The 20,834-nt window shown below is 41.5% G+C and overlaps 2 protein-coding genes across 31 annotated transcripts in view; one reads left to right on the top strand and one right to left on the bottom strand.

Moving 5' to 3' along the window:
• TANC1 (tetratricopeptide repeat, ankyrin repeat and coiled-coil containing 1) overlaps window positions 1–8,924 on the top strand; it is a 48,221-nt gene extending 39,297 nt beyond the window's left edge. For all 3 annotated transcript variants that reach the window (XM_085551975.1, XM_085551976.1, XM_085551977.1), the window contains 7 exons: window positions 138–261; window positions 383–558; window positions 2,576–2,708; window positions 3,490–3,581; window positions 5,117–5,263; window positions 5,925–6,025; window positions 6,366–8,924. In XM_085551975.1, the coding sequence (XP_085408101.1) occupies window positions 138–261; window positions 383–558; window positions 2,576–2,708; window positions 3,490–3,581; window positions 5,117–5,263; window positions 5,925–6,025; window positions 6,366–7,707 (2,115 nt within the window). In that variant the 3' untranslated portion in view covers window positions 7,708–8,924. The remainder of the gene's footprint in view (window positions 1–137; window positions 262–382; window positions 559–2,575; window positions 2,709–3,489; window positions 3,582–5,116; window positions 5,264–5,924; window positions 6,026–6,365) is intronic.
• WDSUB1 (WD repeat, sterile alpha motif and U-box domain containing 1) lies at window positions 95–20,752 on the bottom strand. Of its 28 annotated transcripts, XM_085552032.1 has the most exons (13): window positions 20,561–20,752; window positions 19,792–19,909; window positions 18,417–18,819; window positions 17,102–17,286; window positions 16,003–16,095; window positions 14,595–14,688; window positions 13,802–13,835; window positions 13,072–13,112; window positions 12,885–12,991; window positions 12,004–12,186; window positions 10,300–10,440; window positions 9,342–9,540; window positions 95–255 (listed from the first exon to the last, which is right to left on the bottom strand). In XM_085552032.1, exons 3-12 carry the CDS (start codon window positions 18,812–18,814, stop codon window positions 9,362–9,364), a joined length of 1,455 nt encoding a protein of 484 aa, XP_085408158.1. In that variant the 5' UTR covers window positions 18,815–18,819; window positions 19,792–19,909; window positions 20,561–20,752; the 3' UTR covers window positions 95–255; window positions 9,342–9,361. The 28 variants fall into 28 exon arrangements, 25 of the variants coding, with proteins under 25 accessions (XP_085408158.1, XP_085408157.1, XP_085408156.1 ...); XR_001556716.3 differs by lacking the exon at window positions 19,792–19,909 and having other exon boundaries at window positions 9,342–9,431; window positions 20,557–20,752; XM_085552031.1 differs by lacking the exon at window positions 19,792–19,909 and having other exon boundaries at window positions 18,417–18,822.
• Between the last annotated feature and the right edge of the window lie 82 nt (window positions 20,753–20,834).

Here is a 20,834-nt window from a genome sequence, read left to right as displayed (position 1 = left end):
GATTTCTCAGAGATATTGCTATAAATAACACCTCGGTGCTCTGATGTAGAAGTTTATGCATGATCACATCATGGATAGAATTTACACTTGATAATTTATTTTTGAAATTTTTTATTTCTGCTTTTTTTTAATTTCAGATTGCTAAACTCCTTCTGAAGCACGGGGCTGATGTGAATCTAAGCGACAAGCAAGGCAGGACTCCGCTCATGGTGGCTTCTTGTGAAGGACATCTGAGCACTGTGGAATTTCTCCTTTCTGCAGGTAGAAAACAAAGACTGTTTCAGTGCTGCACAGCTGCACCAGAGACTGCATTCATGTCAGTTAGGTTATTTTGCACGTTAAAAAGGACATCTCCATTACAAGGCTGATTTTCATTTTATAGGTGCAACTATTTCATCTCTGGACAAAGAAGGGCTGTCAGCCTTGGGCTGGGCATGTCTAAAAGGCCACAGAGAAGTGGTGCAGTATTTAGTTGAGAAGGGCGCAACAGTTGATCAGACAGACAAAAACGGACGAACACCTCTAGACCTGGCAGCTTTTTATGGAGATGCTGATATTGTAAGTAGTTCTTAAATAGTAGAAAAACAAAACTTGTATCGATTTTTCATAACAAAAACCAAAGTTTAAGAAAAAAGTTATCAGCCAAAATAGGAAATTTTTGTGAGTAACCAAGGTGGGTGCACCACTAACGCCTTGACTGCAGGTAGGAAGTGTTTGCTCTGAAAAGCATTTTCTAGGTGAGGTTTAAGCACCCAGCTAATAGAAGCCCAGCATTATGCACGTGTGGGTTATAGTGTGCTGTTACACTTTGATGTGGGTGTTTTAGGTCTCAATATAAAGGGACATTATAATTTCTGTTTTGGATGAAATAGAATTTAAAAAGAAAGAAAAACTGTGGAGTGTAACATGAAAGGAAAATGAATCTTTTTTTTTCCTGCCTTTGCCAACCAATCAATGTAACTGGGTAGAGTCGCAGTCAGCTGGTACCTGGGTGGAACAGAAGTGCCAAGAGAGACAGAGGAAGAAGAATATTACCAGGATGGATGAAATTAAGAAAGGTTTTAGTTCTTTGCTGTTACACAACGTTACTTATCCACGATGAGTATTTTACAAGCTCTTGTGTGGCAGTGGGAGAACTGTCAGGAATCCTTACAGTTTTCATCTGAGGAATCTCATGGGGCTAAGTGCATTCCTCTCTTACTGCCCAGTCTAAGTTGTGAATACAAGGCCCAAGATGTAGATTCAGGTTTACCTTTCTTAGTTTGTTCCATAGTTCATTTCAGAGACAGAACAAGTGAAGTTCCTTTTTCAGTCTTGTATCTTTCTCATGCATTACTTTCTTTGTCTGTAATAAGTGTTACAATGCAAGAATTAAAGGCGTTTTAGGGGGAAGTCCTTCTGAATCTGAAATAAAGTCTGCCTGTAACAAAGGTCAGACTTACACAATAGCTTTGAAGCCCGTGACTCAGAATCCTTTAAATCTTTAAATTTATGGTCTTGGAATTCATTGTATATTTTTGTTCTTGTGCTTCAAAACTCATCAGTAAAGCAAAGCTCAGAATTCTCTCCAGATAGGAATGAAATTTCAGCACTCTACATGGAAGAGTGTGCTCAGTCTGCATGCACTGCAAACAGGTCCTGCAGCTCACAGGGAGTTAGAATGGATAGTACATGCAGCCTCTCAGACCAGTATCTGTTTTTCTGCAGTTTGCATGTACAACATCTTGTTTTGAAACAGCAGTTCTTGAAGAAAAGTGCTGTGGTTTAATTTGCTGTAGACTTTGAGACCCATTCTGCTGTAATTACAATTAACTTGAAATTGTAAGCAAGTCGTTAGATTCCGAGTTGGCTTTAAGAGGTTTCAGCAGTCACTTCACTGAGCTCTTCCTGCAACTGCAAGTGTTCCTCAGTAACATTGGGTACACAAAGGTTTTTGCTTTCATTTTTTCCTGATTGGGAATGAGGGATGTTGAGTCCTGCATGGCCGTAGCACAGCCTGATAGATTGGCCATAATAGAGTTCCCATAGTGAACAGCCTGATGATGCACCAGGACAGATCACATTGCAGGCAGATGTTGAGCTTGGGGGCCTGGCAATGGAAAGGACTGTTAACAACCTCTCTCTGTGCCGTATTACTGCCAGTCACATTTAAGTAAGCAGTGGTTACCTGAAAGAACTGTTGCTTACATCGAAGCTGTTGTTGGGTATATATACCCTATATACTGCACTTTTAATTACTGTTACTGGTGAACAAACTAGTGCTTGGTAGCTGATGGTATCTGACGTTTGTTCTCCTAAACTTGTTTGCTCTTACTGCATTTCACATTCGCTGCATTTATGCTTCAAACAGTGGTGTTAGACTGCTGGAATAGATGGCTAAGAAACCATCCATAGCATTCCCATACTCTGCTGTATTCCCTGGGCTCGGTTCAGTGGATTTAAAATGATGCACACATCGTCTGGGGAGCACACTCGGTGTGCTTCAAGGAAGATTAGGCAGTAGTTTGCATGTTTCACTGCTGTGCATCTCTGACCAGGAATAACATTACAAAGCTTGCTCTGTTCCTTTCCACAGGTGCAGTATTTGGTAGAGAAGGGAGCAATGATTGAGCACATTGACCACAGCGGCATGCGGCCACTGGACAGAGCCATTGGGTGCCGGAACACCTCGGTGGTGGTGATGCTGCTGAGGAAAGGAGCAAAACTAGGTTAGTAAACCTGGCTCAACCTAAACTTGAGGGAAAGAACTGTCTGCTGTGCTACAATTGCCACTTCTGTAAGGTAGACTGAATAAACAATTCCTGAAGTACACACTACTTTGATTTGTGGATGCCAGAAACAGGTTTCTCTCCTTCTTTTAAAGATATTTGCTCATGACTCACTTGAGAATTGAGGAAATAGTCATAGTCCTGTTCTGCTCCTTCCGTGTGTGTTAATTAAGGAGCCTGTGGAGTTAATCTTTACACGGTTACTCTGTCGTAAGAAAATAACGTTCATGGTAACAGTGATCCTTAGTTCAGACGGTATTTACTGATTTGGGTGAAGAAGGTTTACGTTTAAGTTACACTATGCTAATAAATTGTAGAATTGTACATTTTTGCAAGTGTAACTGAATCATGTATTATAGGCAGGTATATATTGCAGCTGTCAACACAATGACTGCTGAATCTATTGCACCTTTAAATCATAATGTGTTGGTTTGGTCACTGGGTATGATTAAACACGGATACCTGTGCAGGATTATGCTTCACAATGGACTTCCACGCTGTCCTTTAGACCATGAATCACACTGTTTAGTATTTGACTGCCAGCTGTGTGGGATGGTACGGGACAGGTAGATAAATGTGTGTTGAATGTATGCGCTCACTGATAATAATGGCAGTTGTTTCACATAGATGAAATATTCACTGAAGGTTTCCCAGTGTGAACAGTTGTCAGAAACATTAATTTTTTTCACTCTGTCAGAGTTTCTTACATTTTAACTTTCAGGGAATGCAGCGTGGGCAATGGCCACCTCGAAACCAGATATTCTCATTATTCTGCTGCAGAAACTGATGGAAGAAGGAAACATGCTGTACAAAGTAGGTTGATTTTCTTTTCCTGATAGCAGTACTTTATAACTGGATTTCTGTTTGAAGATAGGTTGACATTCTGTTATACCTCCTTTTCTGTTCAGACAGGATGTGTACTTGCACATCCTTTCATGTTGGATATGAGATCAGAAAACCTTGAGGATTCACGTTCATTGATCCTGATACAAGTTTTGAGCATTATATCCAATATATTGACACAGCGGGGTTGGTAGCAACATGCTTTGCAGTTGGTTACAACAAGTTGAATTCCCTGCTGGAATTTCTTTTAGACCACTTAATCTTCTTATAGCAATTAGAATGACTTGCTAGAGCTGTGGTGTGTCACTGAGCTTATGAAGCTTTTTCACATACACTTCGATTGATTTTTTTGGCCAAAGAGTTTGGAATGGATGGTTGTAACACATCTGAGCGTGACGGGGTTTGTTCTGCTTCAGCCCAGTTCTGTGACTAAATGGGCAGAGGAACCCACGGGCCCAGGCCCCGAAATGGATCGCGAAACAAAACAGAGGCAGCAAGCTAAGGTAGAAAAGTAATTGACTAAATATGATAGTGGAATGTGAGAGAACACAATATGAGTGTCCAAAACTGAAGGTGTTACTCATACACTGAAAGGGAGAGGGCCAGGGAGAGCGCACTGCAGACCAGCAGAAAAAGGGGGGTCTCATCACTCCCAGGTTTTATCCTCTGAATGGAAACAGAGCAGTGAAGTCTTCCAGGAGATGTAGTTCATTCATTCTTTTCTGAGGCAGGTAAAACAGAACTGCCAGCAAACCACAGAGCTGCAGCATTAACTCTTCAACCCCACTGCACTACATGATGTTGTGGTGTGAAATACCAATAACTAAAGTCATAAAACTATGGCAACTTGCTTCCAGTCTGCAGCAGTGACTTCTCAGCCTTTGTTAGGAAGTGAGGGGGCGATCCTGTACTGCTTTTATGTTTCTACACTTAGCCCTCCACCCAGTACTCAAGGCTGAGACACTGAACTGAAGCTGGAGTAGCTGGGCTGCATGTTCGAATGTTACAGCACTTCCTTCTCTGTCTCCTCATCCTTCCACATCCATGCCTTAAGCTGTGGTAGCACCACCTGATGAAGGGGACATTATTTCTGATTAAGGATATATTTTATCAGAAATATCTTACAGCTTTAATAAACTACATCAACAGCTATTTGACTGCTCTCCTTAATAAATAAATGGAGTTAAGAATTGTATGGTGTCAGACACGTACCTGAAGAATTGTTCTGGTACAGGCAGTGTGTGTTAATGTATGTGGAGTCCTGGTGAAATACCAGTAAAAGTTTTGAGTTTAGAAACATAAACTCTAATTACCTCTTAAGTTCTCTTTTACATATATACATATACACATATCATATACACATATGTTACAAATATGTTACATATATCTGTATTTCTCTGTGAAGAGTGTATGTTGGTAGATTTCAGATCCGAATGTGGTTGCATTGTAACAGCACTGTAATAATGTAAGTTTCTGAAGAAGCCTCTTATTCCCTGATTCTGTAGAAAGGCAAGATGAAAGAAGCAGCGCAGCGCTATCAGTATGCACTGAGGAAGTTCCCGAGGGAAGGATTTGGAGAAGAAATGAAAGCATTCAATGAGATGAGAGTCTCGTTGTACTTAAATTTATCACGGTGTCGCCGAAAGACAAACGTAAGCTCTTGTTTTTAACCTGTTGCTTCTCCTTCACTGGGAATCTTAGACAGCAATTCTGCCACATTACTGACAGCTTCTGTTACACATTGCTGCTTCTACAGCTTGTTGGTACCTGTTGGTTTTCCTTTTGTACCTTCAGCAGTGGATCAGATGGCTGCTAAGAACCTGAATGACCACTAGAGCTAAACCTTGCAACTTTATGAATGCACCTCATATAGTTCCTTCTTTGCAGGCACAGGCTTCTTAATTCCCCAGTCTCCCATGTTGTTTGTGGCACCTATTTCAATTTGAAGGAAATTTACACATGGATGTTGAGGGTTTGTCTGGGCAGTTTTAGCACTGCTGTGCAAGTGCCATTCCTTTACTTTCTCAGTTAGAACTGCAGCCTCCAGCCGCCTCCCTGGGTCAGATGGTGTTTTTCAGTCCCCTCCCACTAACAGCTGGAAGTGACTCTGTGACCAATGAGAGGGAGGAAAGGAGGATGTTCTTTCTATGTGCTCTCATGGGTTGGTTTGTGGTTGCTCTTCCTTACTGACACAGGTGACTTTCTATACTGGACAAGGGGTGTCTGCGCTTTTTGAAGTGGTGCTATGAATAAAGCGCTCACAGCCCTCTTCTACTGCCCATGTATAATGAGTACATTTGTTTAAATAATTAGGATTTTGGTATGGCTGAAGAGTTTGCTACCAAAGCGCTGGATCTGAAACCCAAGTCGTACGAAGCCTATTATGCTCGAGCAAGAGCGAAAAGGAACAGCAGGTACCGTTTGATTATGTTCATAAGTCCACATTCACTTTCTTAAACTTTGTAATGTTTTCTGTAACTGCTGCTCTCCTCCACTAGTTGTAGTTGGAATTTAGAAAGAAAAAATGATTTTCTTGGTACAGTTTCCATGTGTATTAGGTCTTTCTGTGCTTCCACTCTAGAACTTCCTAGGTTGGAGACTATACGGTTCTTATGACCACACCTGGCAAGAGATGACAAATCAGAACATGTCTTTGACAGTGGTGGAGGTGGATCTTACTGCTTCATAGGCAATGCTGAAACTCAAACTTGTCCCAGGTTTTTACTAATAAATTCTGGGGTCTTTTTCATTCAGAAAGCTACTTGCTGCTCTTGCTGACTTACACGAAGCCACAAAGCTGTGTCCTACCAACCAAGAAATTAAACGTCTCCTGGCTCGAGTAGAAGAGGAATGTAAGCAGTTCCAGAGAATGCAACAACAGAAGCATCAGTGCCCACAGTCAGGACAGCAAATTAACAACTCAGATAACGAGGAGGAGGGTGTTACTCAAGGTGTGAATGAGAACTTCCAACTTGAAGAAAATGAGGAAGAACCACCACACCCTGATGAATCTGTTTCTTCTCCGCAAAGGATGCAACATCCCTTAGCTGCTCCATCACACACTAGGAACCTTCAAGACAGCGTTCAGCAGAAAGCGAGGCCTCTGTCCCCTCAAGGCAGAGCAGGCGCTAAATATCTGAGAGAGCCGGGCTTGGTCATGCAGCCAACCAAGCAAGCACAGATTGTAAAAACCAATCAGCACCTGAGCTCCATCCAGCCTGGATCAAAACTGGGAAGCAATCAATGTAATACAAAGACACAATCACCTTTTCAGCATCTTTCCCAAAGTCCTGTGCCAGTTCGACACTCTAAAATTCAGCATTTAGATGGGACAGGCACATTTTCACCTGGAAGCGCTTCCACTGGAGCGAGTTCTGAGCTGTACAGTGAGAAGTTCACGTCCAGCCAGTGTTTGCACTCACAGCACTCCTTTGCAAAGAAATCTAAAACCACTGACCCATCACCAGCCCAATTTCAAATGAATTTCAGTGAAGGCAGACAGCAAAGTCCTGTACCCAGCACTGTCTCTTCCAGTTCTCCACCTGGCAGTATGATTCTCGCCGGCTCCACCAGCAGCTTAACTTCAGTGAGTAGTTTTGCAGATGGCATTAAGGGGCCAGACGTTCGAATCAAGGAGAGCAAAGTCAATCCAGTGCATGGTACTGCTGCTGAGCACAGAACTCGCAATACGCCGTTTATGGGAATCATGGATAAGACTGCCAGGTTTCAGCAGCAAAGTCAGTCCAGTCGCTCTTGGCATTCCCAGGCTTCAGATGGATCATCAACAAACGTTTCTTCTGGGAGCACTCAGTCTTCTAATTTTGAGCAGTCTTCAGTCAAACACTCTCAAACTAAAACTTCCTCTACTGCTGCTGCCCCAGGAGAGAGCAACCAGAATGGAATGCAGGCGAAAGTGCACGACGAGCTTCAGTGTCAAACAGCCGCCTACTGTCAAGATAAGAGAGCACCAAAACCAGTTCTGCATTTATACCCAGATGCACCATCAAAACAACACTCTCACATCAGTAAGGAAGGTCATTTAAGCCACGTCACCTCTACAAAACCAAAGCGATCATTTATTGAATCAAATGTGTAAATATTATTTTGTATATTTCATAGTTGTAAAACTTTGCTTATAACATCATAGGGTGCTCCCACTATATGGGATGGCGGCTGGCTGTCGGTCAGTTTGTGTGCTCAGCCCATCCTGACCAGTGCTTTGTGGGGTACAACCACTTGAAGCTGTTCATGCTGACACAGTAACTGGAATAGCAGATTTATGTAGGAAGAGTCAGTTAAGATCAATCAATCAATCCATCAGACCAGGACCTCAAGTAGTGAAATTCTTTCCATTAGACTCTACCACCCCAAAAGATTTTTTATATATATATATAAAATTTAGCTTCTCCATAGGGCTTTTGGTTGCATCGCATCTCATCACTTACACAATAACTGTGCCTCTATAATGCTTAAGTGCTTACTTATCAAAACAGTGTTAAGAAAATAGATGCTGTGTACTCTTCAGATCTGTATATGTTTGTTTTTTTATTAAATCAAAGATGGTATTTTATCACTTTTCTAGTGGGCTCAAATTTGAGGTGCATGATGTACATTTAGGAAGCCAGATTTGTGTATGAGTAAACTCAAAGCAGTCGTGTTTGGAGGTGTAAATAGACCTACTTTTAGTAACAGGTAAAATAAACAGTAACATCTGCATGTGTATTGAAAGGCTTTGACCATATTGGTTATTGCACTGAGTAACACGATATTACAGCATGTTAACAATAACCGCACTTTATATAGTTTACCTAATCACCTTTGGGTGCTATTTTAAAGCAAAATGTATTGGCTCTTTATTCATTAAAAAAGGTACAGCAGTGAAATGGTGAGTTAAGCATTTTGATGGGAAACCCAAGAAATGAAATGCAGATGGAAGTTGGAGGCAAAGCGCATGTGCAGTTACTTTATAGGATGAAGTTGTGGAGTTTTTCCAGAGGAAATAAGGTTTGACAGTGTCGGGAATATCTGGAAACTGAAGCGAAGCAGTGACATTTCTGACGGCCACTTGGCAGGAATGTTCAACCTGAGGTTGTCACTATTCAGGTCCTGTGTGTGTACAGTGATGTGTGTATGTTGTAAACAGCTGTATGTGTTTTTATAAATCCTTTCCTGAGTTCACATTATGATGCTTTAGCTTATTTATTGCATACTATTTCTTTGGTATTTTGTACAAGTTATATTATCCTTGCCCTGTAGTTCTATTTTTGCACAGCTACTGTACTTTTTCCATACAGAATAAAAGTTACGATTCCAGCTGTGTGAGATGCAGTCGGTGACAGCTCAGGAAGAATTCCTTCCCAGCTTCTCCTAATACAGGAAAACAGGGAAATGTGCTTTTTCTAATTAAAGAATAGAAATGAAATACAAATTCTGTGCTTTCAGACCCACGCTGCAAAATGAAGACTTGAAAACTCGTAAATGTGGATGAAAATCTTAAGCAAATTTATTTGAAAAAAGGTGAATGTTGGTGTTTGATTTCTTAAACAGAAACACCACCGAGTACAACTGAAACTTAAAAAATGCTCAGTAATTTTTTTAGGAGCTTCCAACAGTGAAAATGGTCTTTTAGCACAAACATCACAAGAGACAGTCAGGGGAGAAGAGAATTTTTCTCATTCCAGGTGTTTCTGACACAAATATCTCCTTTAAGCTACATCCAATGACATTTACCTTCATTTTAGTGAACAGCTTCAAAACGAAGTGGTGTCGCCACATTTCTGCTGAGTCTCCAACCAACGGCTGATGGCCATTTTCAGTGTCCTGTTGGGTGTAAGCACAAGGCTGGAAAGAGGAAGGTTTGTCATGGGACTAGATCGCCTTTTACTGCCGATCCAGTTTTCCATTGCCTCCTTTTCATAGGAATACCCATCTACAAAGAAACCATCATCAAAAGTTTGCATTACAGACAATACAGCACTGTTACACAGCATATGTTTTACATTATGTGAGAGATAGAAGGGAATCAGTATTTCCAAATAAAAAGATTGAGATGTAGAAAAGTTATGTAGTTGAATGTAATGTAACAGTTCATACAGCAGGACTGAGATTCAGTTCCTGCAGGAAATAATGTGGCGATGACGACACAGGACACATGAAATCGTTCAGTCTCCTTTGAACCAACCTTTGACTTTCCTGGGCTTGATTTAGTGAGTAAGAACTGTTGTGGGTCACATATACATAAGTTGCTCCAAAAGTAGTGCCTCCTACTTATTTCCATGCAAACTACAACAGCTATTAAGAGCATAACAGCACTACTGGTTAGAGCAAATTCTCACCTACAAAACACCACTGTTGTCTCCCTCATGCACAATTCCATCGTGTATTTGCAGAGACTGGTCTGTAATTAGGATTTAAATATGTACTTGCAGAGGCACAAAAAGAAAAGAGCATTAAAAAAAATCTACATGGTTTTGTCAGTAAAGCCGATACTAAAAGAACTGCAGGACAGTTTTCTCTGTCATGGACGCCATTTGCCCAAACATTTACCTCAGTTCTGTTTTCTTGCAATAGCTACTCAGACTAATTTAGTTTATTCATTGTAGAAAGATACGCCCAATTTTTGTGTTCCCATATCCATATCTCATACCCTTAACCCATTCATGTTATTCAACATTACTCAAAGTCATACCTGCTGCAATTACAGGATCCTTCATGAGCTCCCGTGTTATAGGGCATAAGAATTCATCAGGAACAACAGCAGAAACAGGGACAGTTTTCATTCTCAGCTCTTCAATCTTCTGAAGGATTTTACTGCGCAGGCCAAGAGACTCTAAAAAGTTATTGGAATATAGAACAAAAAACACAATTACTTGAGGCAGAGAGGTTGGTTCTTGCATTTACTGCTATGCCAGAGGAAATACAGCTCAGTCCACCCAACCCCATCAAATGCAGAGCAGTCTGCAGACCATTGGCCAGTGCATGCCAACCTGATGGATAGCAATCCATAGGGGGGGAATAGAAATAAATGGCAAAACAAAATCAAGTGCAATGCTGCTGCAAAGCCACAGATAATGGGCAGAGCTGCATCTTAGTTGATGCATAGTAGTATCACACACGCTGCTACATGTGCAAAGCAAACTGCAGCTAAAATTGTGATGGAGTGGGAGGATCAGGAGTGTTTCTCCCTTTAATATGGATTATAAACATAACAATGTGATGGTATAACCACCCCCTCTCAAGATCAGCCACGCTGAAGTGTGTTTGTACACCACGCCTGCAAATTGTACTTCACTGTTTTGTGCTCCTGCTCCATGAAAGAGGTCTTAGACCTGCAGCATCTCAGTGCCTCTGCCTACAGAAAATTAACTGCTGAACTCCATATTTTGTTTTATAAATGCCTGGCACTGACTTAATTATGACAAAATAGCACAACTACTACTACCTTAAATTTGGATTCACAGAGGGGCTTCAGACCCAGAACAGAGGGGGACAATCACCTCCCACACCCTGCTGGCCTCCCCTCTTCTGAGGGGAATCAATCAGGTCGCTCTTGCTTTTGTTCATTTTTTTTCCCCCACTAATAATTCTCAGTAGCTCAGCTCCCAGTGTCAGTCCCACTGTATTCCATTTACACATAACCCTCTAGTCAGCTTGATTAGTCTCGGCTGATGATTGCTGCAATGGTTCTTGGCTATTCCAACATTAAGAAACACATGTGCAGGAACACAAAGCTGTAAGTCATTAATCGGTGTCAACTCCTGACATTTGCAGTAATTCTGTTGATGCCATGGCCTAGGATTCCTACTAAAATGCATTGCAGTTTTGCAATAAAGTGACAGGTCAACAGTAACCAGAAGGATGCCTGTTGGATTGCAAAGTGTCTGAAGCTGGTAAGGTTTGCTTGAGCATTACTGACACCAAATGCTTTACCTACAAAGTAAGTACAAAATAAAACATATATTGTACTTTTCTACTATGCCAACTGTGCTCTGAGAATCTCACTGCTAAATTTAAGGGATTTCACCATGTAATATTATAAACATTTATAAACTGATAGTAAAAAGCTGGAGAATCCTATTTACCAAGTCAGAATCAGTAAGTCTATACCAAAGGTGAAATTACTTTCCCACAGCTTAACAGCCCAAAACCTAAAAGCAGAAGCAGGTAAGACCACTTATCAACATGGCACTGCCAGTGAATGTGCAGTTCTACATCTCCAGGTATAGGAAAACACACAGTCCTTGGGATAATGCAACATTAGTTTTCATTGTTTCAGTGATTAAAAATGTATCTCAGGGAAACGTACCCACGCGTGAACTTCTAACTGACTTTCATTCCAACGTTTTACACATACACAAAAGATCACAAACTATCTGAATTTTTATACTCTTACCAATTTTTAATTCATTATTCAGACTTTCTCTTGTGAGATTCAGAAGTTCTTTGCCGTCAATGTCATTCGCCTTGAAAAGCCCAACAAGCTCTGCAAAGCCTTGTGCACAAAGCCAGGCTGAAACATCCTCCTCTGACCAGTTCTCAGCAGTTCTCATCTCAGAGTCACTTTCTATAGCGTTTCCTTTGGAAAGGAAAATAAAAGTAAACAAAACAATGAAAAACAGAAAACCAAACCCAACCTGTAAGAACTATGGAAGTAATGAGAGTTTTCTAAATGCTCTCACTATTCCACACCCCCTAACGTCTGATAAAAGCAATACTCATTGAACATTCCTTCATAGGGGGACATTAACTCTGGTTTGTCTTTATTGACTGATCTTCAAAGTTCAGAGGAATTCACTCTCAGGTGCTGACATCTGTCTAAACTGAACAGGAGATTGAAAAGTGTCAGCAGGCACTACAGCCAAGCACGATATCTCCTTATAAAAGCAGACCAAATTCCAGACTTAATTCTTGTGCTTTGAACAAAGATCCATTTATTTTTACAGGTACTCCCATATTTTGTAAATTGAATTATGTTTTTCCTCCTATAGCAACTGGCATGTTATATATCTTGTTGACAATTATGCTTTCAATGAGCATATTTTCTCTTTAAATTTCTACCAAATATACATCTCCGAGAAGTCTTTCAGTGCTCTGAGAATTAACACATCTTAAATGCTATACAGAAAGTAAGAAATGGAAAACACTAGAAAAAAAAAAAAATGAATTCAATATTCTAATATCTATGTATGAGTTGCTTGTTGCTGTTCATTTGTTTTTTTAAGTAGAGAATACTTGTTGCATAAAGAATAGGCTAAAAATCCTTCAGACACTGACCTGCACAGGGCTTCTTGTTGTCCAGCTGCCATATGTGCACAGATTTATCCATTGAACCCGTGGCAAGTAAGAGACGATGTGGTGCAAAGGCACAAGTTGTGACGTACCTAAAAGTGTGAAAATTGACGTGACATTGAATTGATTTATTTATTAATAGTAAAAGATATTTATCATACTGGATTCATACCTGGTATGCTGAGACAAAGTATGAAGGATATTGCCAGTATTCTGTAAAAAAGAATATTTGTGACTTTAAAGATTTTCTTATCTTAAAGAATAAAGCAAATGTTCACTCACTTGTACACATACTTTCAAAGATAAGAATAATATTTCTTCTTTGAATATGACAGACATTACCTTCAGATTAGGAATATGACCTTGCCTCAGGCAATGGGCAGCAAAGTCAGCTATGGATCTTGGCTTTCCTATGTAAGACCCTCAGTTCAGCACACTGGAGAAAGGCTACACTTCACCGTAATAACAGGAGAACTATCAACTGAATTAATTATACCCATATTGGCTGATTGTTCATGTGGATCAAAACATCTCTTCTACAAACCTAGGATTAAAAGTGACCTGAAGTGGTTACTGAAATTCAAGCAGACTCATACTACAATCTTAACAATTTCCTGAGGATTAAATCAGAGGTTCCTGTGTTTGTATACTTGATGCTACTAAAAACAAGTCCGTGAATTGCCAGTTTTAACATATGTTTTGAGAGACTTTCCTCACAACTAAAGGATTTCTCTGATCAATAAGTTACACTTATTGAAGAGTAAAGAATAAAAACAGGGGATTCTGTAGCTCCAGTTCCATAATGTATTCTTTATCTTGACAGGGTATTGCAGAAGCAGTGCTAATAGAGACAACAGCCAAATGAGTGGTCATGAATGACCTCACAAGTACACCATACTTACAGTCTCATAAATTATGACACACTTGTCCACAGACCTTTAAAAAAGCAAAAAGCAAACACATCGACATTAAAATTATACACAGAGGAATAAGGAATCAAACTATTTCTAGTTAAAGGAGGGAGGGGAAACAACACAAAAATCCCAACTTTCCCACAAGTAAAATGAACAAATAGAACTCTCAGCAGAACTCACCATAATGGAGCTTTATGGAAAGCAAAGCTCCATCCATTCCCAGCTTAAGACAATGGCTCATTAGCTCTACCTACAGCATTTTAAAAACAATGCATAAAATCCCAAATTCTGCACTTCCATCATTTCTGATGCAGAGGAGCTTTCATGCAAACTGGCCCCAGTTCCATGGCTCCCCATGGGGTACAAACAGGGATTTGATCTGTAATGCACATATTTCTGTGCACCATGCACTGAATCCAGCTATCCATTAACTACTCTCAGCACTTCTATTTCTAAAACCTTCATTTGCAAAGCAAGGAAGCATTGCAATTCAATAAAAATTAAATGAAGGCCACATAAATGTCAAAAAAATCCCAGAAACAACATATCTCATTGCAATGCACAGAGAACAGAGCTTCCAAAATCATACATTTCAAACTCAAACCCCCACCAGGCACAAACTGGAAAGACAACTCATAGTTTCTGGAGAGCAAAGAACTATTCTGCAATTACTGGAGACATATTTTGAATTCTGCAGCTCATTTAGACTTTGTGTTTTACAGCACTCGAGTGTGCTCTGGAGCGCCATCCGAAATTTCAACAAGTATCATATACAGCTTACCCGGAAACTAACAACTGCCCATCATACGAAAATGCACAAGCCAGAACTGGGGCAGAATGTCCACTCAATGTGTACTTATATCTTAATTCACCACCTAAAAATACAAAAATTATTGTGAATTGATATATTTCACAAGGTACTAAGATAACATGCCTTTAGGGGCATAAAGCTGCCTCAGATACCTGACTCTGTGACACACTGCCTATAGAAAAAGGGACAAAGGATCACACAGATAACATAATTTTAACCTTCATGACCTCTTCACCTTGTAGTCTCAGCATCTGTCTAACAATACGTTGGATAATTGGGTATCTGTGCATCCCACATTCATTCTTACAGGTTTCTATATAAGCCATGACAACAATCCCACTGAAGATGATTTTGGCCGTATGCCTCATCCCTGCGATGCAGCCACACAGTCACGGCTTTATCATTTTGTCATCAGTCTTCAACACCATCACATCACGTAGAGCACTGGGAGGTGAAGAGCTAATGCTGCAGTTCTGTGGATGGTCCGTATCTCCAGGTACCTGGTTCTCAGAAGAGAACAACAACTACTTCTCCCAGAAGACTGTCACTGTTGTTTCCATTTTCCATTCAGAGGGAAAGATAAAGCTGTTTACAGGTCACAGACGTCCCTTCTGCTCCTGCTCTCCCTGCGGTGTGTGCTCCCCAGCCATCCACCTTCAGCATCACAGCGAGGCCTTTGGATTTGGACACTCTCTCACTTTATGTATTAGCCGTAGTTCCAATTATACTGTATTATATTGTGTTATCTTGCATTCTGATGCCATAGTTAGTAAATGAGTTTTTTCTCCCTTAGCACATTGCCACTGTTGTGCTGTTAGGCCCATCTCCCTTCTTGCCTTTTCCCTTTTCTGCCTTCCCCCTCTCCCAGGGTTTGTGGGTCCCCTCACCCCATCAGTCACAGACCCAGGCTGCACCGGCTCATAAACCACTGACACAGCTGACACTGCAGTTGTATCACAGTCACACTGTTTTCTCCAGCTCTTGCTCAAAAGGCCAAAATTACTGAAAGATGAAAGGAAACCTCTCCCTTGCCTAGCAGATCAAGAGGTTTCAAACTATCAATGTGCCCAAAGGCCAAGGCAGAAATAATACTCATTACCAGAAACTGAAATGATAATTAAAAGCAAACATTTATCATAATATTGAGAGGACTGGGGGAATTTTTTTAATCTTTACTGTTATTGCTAAACACATCACTAAATAAAAAGCCGCGGGGCCCAGTCTCTCAAAATCCAGCCTGCATTAGCTGCTTTCTAGCAAATCAATTAGAAGAACATTTCCAGTTTGGCTACGAATCCATGAGAGCAGTATAAATTTGATCTTGGATGTCACTAAAGAGTTAAGATGCTTACATACAAAGAAGCATCACTATACACACCTGAGAAGCCCACAAACAAAATAAACCAGACTTTGATCTTATTATCTTGACCACAAGAAGCCATCTGGAAGCATCCGGATGCATGTTCACCATCTGATAAAATTAAAAAATATGAATGGGAAATTTATAAGCACACAAAATAAGAGCGTATCAGTAAATCACATCACCATTCTTTCAGTACTACTTGGTAAATCTCCTTAATCTCAGAACTACTTTAAAAAGTGCTGATAGAAAGAACTGTAGAAGTACTCAAAATATATGCTAGTAAGGAATATGTTACATATTACCACTATGTTATGTAGATAACACCCAGAATTGCACCACTATGCTCATACTTGCAGCTTTATTGGATGACAAGAGTTTAATTCTTCTATCTGCCAAGCGCAGTAATGCTGACAAACTTTCACAGCACAAAAGATTTGGACACATTTTACATGCTACCGAGTCATTAATGGGCAACACAGTGCTGTACATACCAAGCTCCTTATAAGGAGAACACACTGCCTTCCATTAAGGTTCACTAACATTTCTAGCAAAAGCTGCTTTTATCATCACGCCTTATCAGGACTCATGGGGTGGTGGGCTCACCTCTCCCCAAGACTGCACCAAGCCTGGTGAGGGAAAACAAGTCTACCTGCTCACACATCACAGCCGAAGCACTGCGCTGAGTATGTTTATAGATCTTTGCATTGCTTTAATCTAGTTCTGTCCCTTGGGGAAGCACAGTAAGAAAGAGTTAAGCTGAAATGGTCATCAGGTACTGCACCTTCTGACATTGCTCTTAGTCTCAGGAGATAAGCCTCACAGATGCTGCCCCAACACATTCCAAAGCCCCGGCAGCGTAATGAGCTACTTAAAGCTACCACAAACACACCAATAACTGTTTGTGGACCTAGCACATTCCTTGCCATCAACCTCTCCATTGCCCTTGCTTAAGGGTATTCACAATATGGAGAGATTTCAGCTCTTCCCAATGTCATTTGCATCTCAAGCACTGATGAGAAAAAGAATATGAAAAATAAGAGCTTGAGAGAAATGAAAGCACATTTATTTTTTTTTCCCCTGCCATGTTCTTCCCCTGAAGAGTCAAGTAACTGACCAGAAACTGGATGTGAAGAAATATCACAGCAGGTAACGCCAAGATCATGTGCTTTTTCATTACACAGACATCTCATTTTATCATCCCACATAGTCAAATCACCACATGATGATCCAGTGACAAAGAAATCTCCACCTGGAGAAAATGCACAGGCCACCAAGGAACCATCTTTAACATTCCCAGATCTGAAAAGTGAGAGCATATGGTAAGTGATTTTAGAAGTAAGGCTGTGAACAGCTGAAGTCTCAGATTCAATCTGACAGAATAAGCCAAGTCATACTAAGTTCTGTATTTTGACACTTGGCAACAAAGGGCAGAGAAACTGTGCAGTTCCAGTAACTCTCTAACCAGACACCTAGGAACTCCAAAAGGCGCTGACTCCCTTAATTCAATCACTAAGCATACAGCGCCACTCCTTCCCTTCACATACACTACCCTGTTTCCTTAGCACAGCCTTTAGAACTTTCAGACATCACTTCTACTATGAAAACAGTAAAAGAAAGTACAATATGCATTCAGAGCATACCTTTCTGCCTTTCAGGTCTATTAGCAGTGTCCTAGCTACTAAATAAGAAATGGCAAATGCTTTAAGAAATGTCCATAAATGAACATGCTTTGAGGCTGTTCACATCCATCATAACAATAACTTGAACTTGCAGCTTCCTTCACAATTCAGACAGTCAGTCACAACAGTGCAGCTGATGGGAGCAGATCAGGACTGACTGGTCACCTTGTTGTACTTACAACCTGCTGTGGAAGGCAAAGGCAGAGAGACCACAAAAGCAATAGCAGCCTTGACTGGAAAGTAGCAAAAAGCAAACAAATTTCACTTTCAAAAATAGCTGCTCTTATACTGACAGCCAGAGATCAATTGCTTTAATTTTTTAGCTTCCTTCCTATTTCAGAGAAACTGTGTAGCTGATGCTCTGCAACTTGAGTAATGTCTTGCTTATGTACCAAGTACAATAACTGGCCTGAAGACTTTGGCAGTAGAGGAAGATTCTGAAGATGCCAGGAAGGCTCATGCCCTTCACTGTGCTACTTCACTACAAACACTCACCTGCTTTGTTTCAAATGGTTTTATACCTCGGAAAGAAAGCTGAAACGTTGATTACAATACTTAAAGGTTTAGCTCTAGTATTCATTTCTGTTCTATTCATCTTATCTCAAAACAATAGAGTTTACGCTAATACTTCCCAGCCTTTTTGATTCTTGGATTACTATCAAGCTTCTAAGATCTTGTTGCATATACAATAGTCACATTGTTTATTTCCATGATAGCAAATAAAGCTGTGAAAAGGTACTTGGCACTCACCTGCAGAATTTCATTGAGTGCATGTTCCAAAGAACGATACTTCCATCGGCTGCACCCGACACCAGATACGTGGAGTCAGGAGAGAAGCGGCAGACTCTGACTGGGCTGCCACTGGGCTGCCCCAGCACCGCCAGCATCTGACCATCGTGAGTGTCCCAGACAATAGTAGCACCGTCTGTTGAACATGAAGCTAAAGTGTGTCCTGATGGAGAGAAGCAGCAGCAGTGCACAGCGTACGTATGACCTTTCAAAGGCGAGTATGGGAGCTCAGTGAAGTCGTTTAAAGAGTAAACACGAATTGTTTTGTCCAAGGAACAAGTAGCCAAACATGACGACGAGAAGGCACAGCAGTTGACATCATCGCTATGATCCGTTAAAGTGCGAATTAATGTCGCCATTTAATCTACTTAAAGAATAAATAAATAAAAGATGTACATAGCCACCTTACTAAGATACACCTAAGATACATTCTATACATTCTCCTGGAAGAAACAACGGATTTGAGAGGCTAATTCTTCTCATACGTACTGTTTTATTGTCAGCCTAAAGCAGAGCATATACACAACATGGAAATGAGGAGGTTTGGATTTTTTAATTTGGTTATGCTAAGACATATTTTAATTTTTATTTAAGTCAACTTGCAAGCGTGCAACACAACTCTGAAGCTCACATAAAAACTATCTGATTTTAGGGCAATGGCAACATACTTTGTTCCAGTACTTCCATTTATGCTAATAAGTTTGCTGTTCAAATTTGTTCTCAGTTGCACCTGCACAAAACATAATAGAGCACGTATGCACTGTAGAACCTACTCACTAAGCTAACAACTTACCAAACAAATATCTCTTCCTACCATGTGATTAGCATTTGAAGTCAAAACATTACTTTGGGTTGCACCACAGAAACAACATCTTTAACAGTATTTACATGGGGAAAAAAAACATAAGTTTTCCGAACAAGCTCGCATAAGCAGCTGAAAGGTATTATTTATATATTTATATACTATTAAAAAGGTATCTTTGCCTTTGTTTTCAAACCATCTGCTCTTTAAACATCTGCATTGCCAGTTCTGTGGAAGCAGCTGAACCCTGTCCCATCGGCCCTACACAGCTGGCACCAGTACAGCTACATGTACAAAAAGACTGCTAAATGAATGCAAATCTCCAGCTACGAGCAGAGCAGGCCACAAACACGCTGGGATGGAAACAGAAATCACCCAAAACTACAGTTCGGCTTTACTTCTAAAAACTGACAACTACTCTGAACTAACGGCTACGGGAAGCAAGAACAAAGACTGAGACTCGAATGTGACGTCTGAGATAAAGCACTACCTCTCCCTTTTTATCACATCCCTCGCTTCTAGCCAAGCAATTACCTGCACCACCACAGGTCACGTTGGACTTTTTCTTCCTGTAACGACCTGGGTAGGTGCCAAACTGTCAGGCACAGTCAGACGGAAGATGTGGAAAGTTCTTTTCCTTGAGATCTCGATTCTGAAAAGAACATTCCCATCTTCAATCAGCACTGCAGCACCTCTACAAAGACAGGCCTTGGTGTGCTTAGTGCAAGGGTTAGTAGGAGCGTGAGAAGCTGGAGAAAGGAAAGAGGGCTAAAAGCACAGCTGCTCTACTGGAAAATGGACACAAAGGCTTCACTGCTCCTCGTCATCACTGCGCCTTCTCGGCTGTACCAAGGGAAAAGGGACACGGGCAACAGGACGAAGCAAGGAACCAGGACGGGGGCACTGAGGGGATATGAAGCACAGAGCAGGACTCGGGCAGGAACAGCTGCTGCACAGAGCACTAAGGCGGCTCACAAAGACTAAAAGCGACATGACGGCACCACCTGGTAGTGAAACCTTCAGTAGCTGTGAGCTCCTTGTACGGCCACAAGTTCCACCATGTTTAACTTCTGCGTTTTTTAATGTTTGTGCACTACACAACCATGTAGTGCTGTAAACCAAATAACGCAGCGCCTGCGCTCAGCACTCGTCTGTTGTACCATCGAGACCCTCCCAGTTCCATTCTCTCTAACACTGCCGGGCAGCCGTTAGCACTCAGCAGCCCGTCCCGCAGCAGCGCTGCCTTTAACCCCTGCAGACGGTCACCACGCCCGGCATTTCGTGGCCGCCCTCACTCACTCACTGCGATCTCCGCCGACACTGAGGGCAGCGCTCACAGCCCCGGCAATGACACGAGGCAGGGCCGGCAGCCGCCGCACGCGGGGACAGCGGGGACAGCGGGGCCGACAGCGGGGCCAGCAGCGGGGCCGCCCGCCCCCCCAGGCCCGAGGGCGGCAGCGCGACCCCGGGCTGCGGTTCCCTCCCGTCTGGAAGTGAAATAACCCACGTGACCAGCCATGGGGTGGGGCCGGCACGCGCCGCCCTCGCTCTGCTGCCGCAGGCGGCTCCGCGCACGC

The sequence above is a fragment of the Coturnix japonica genome, chromosome 7 (assembly GCF_054131305.1).
Source record: "Coturnix japonica strain WE chromosome 7, WE-NBRP24, whole genome shotgun sequence".
Taxonomy (NCBI): Eukaryota; Metazoa; Chordata; class Aves; order Galliformes; family Phasianidae; genus Coturnix; species Coturnix japonica.
The sequence above is the reverse complement of the archived record's forward strand: the minus strand, read 5'-3'. Positions and strand labels throughout refer to the sequence as shown.

Coding starts and splice junctions, on each gene's coding strand:
- WDSUB1 (XM_085552032.1), bottom strand. CDS start 18,814: ATGGCGACATTAATTCGCACTTTAACGGATCATAGCGATGATGTCAAC. Junction 13,836..14,594: donor GGGCAGTTGTTAGTTTCCGG/GTAAGCTGTATA, acceptor GCTTTTTTAAAG/GTCTGTGGACAAGTGTGTCA. Junction 9,541..10,299: donor GGATCCTGTAATTGCAGCAG/GTATGACTTTGA, acceptor GTTTCTTTGTAG/ATGGGTATTCCTATGAAAAG.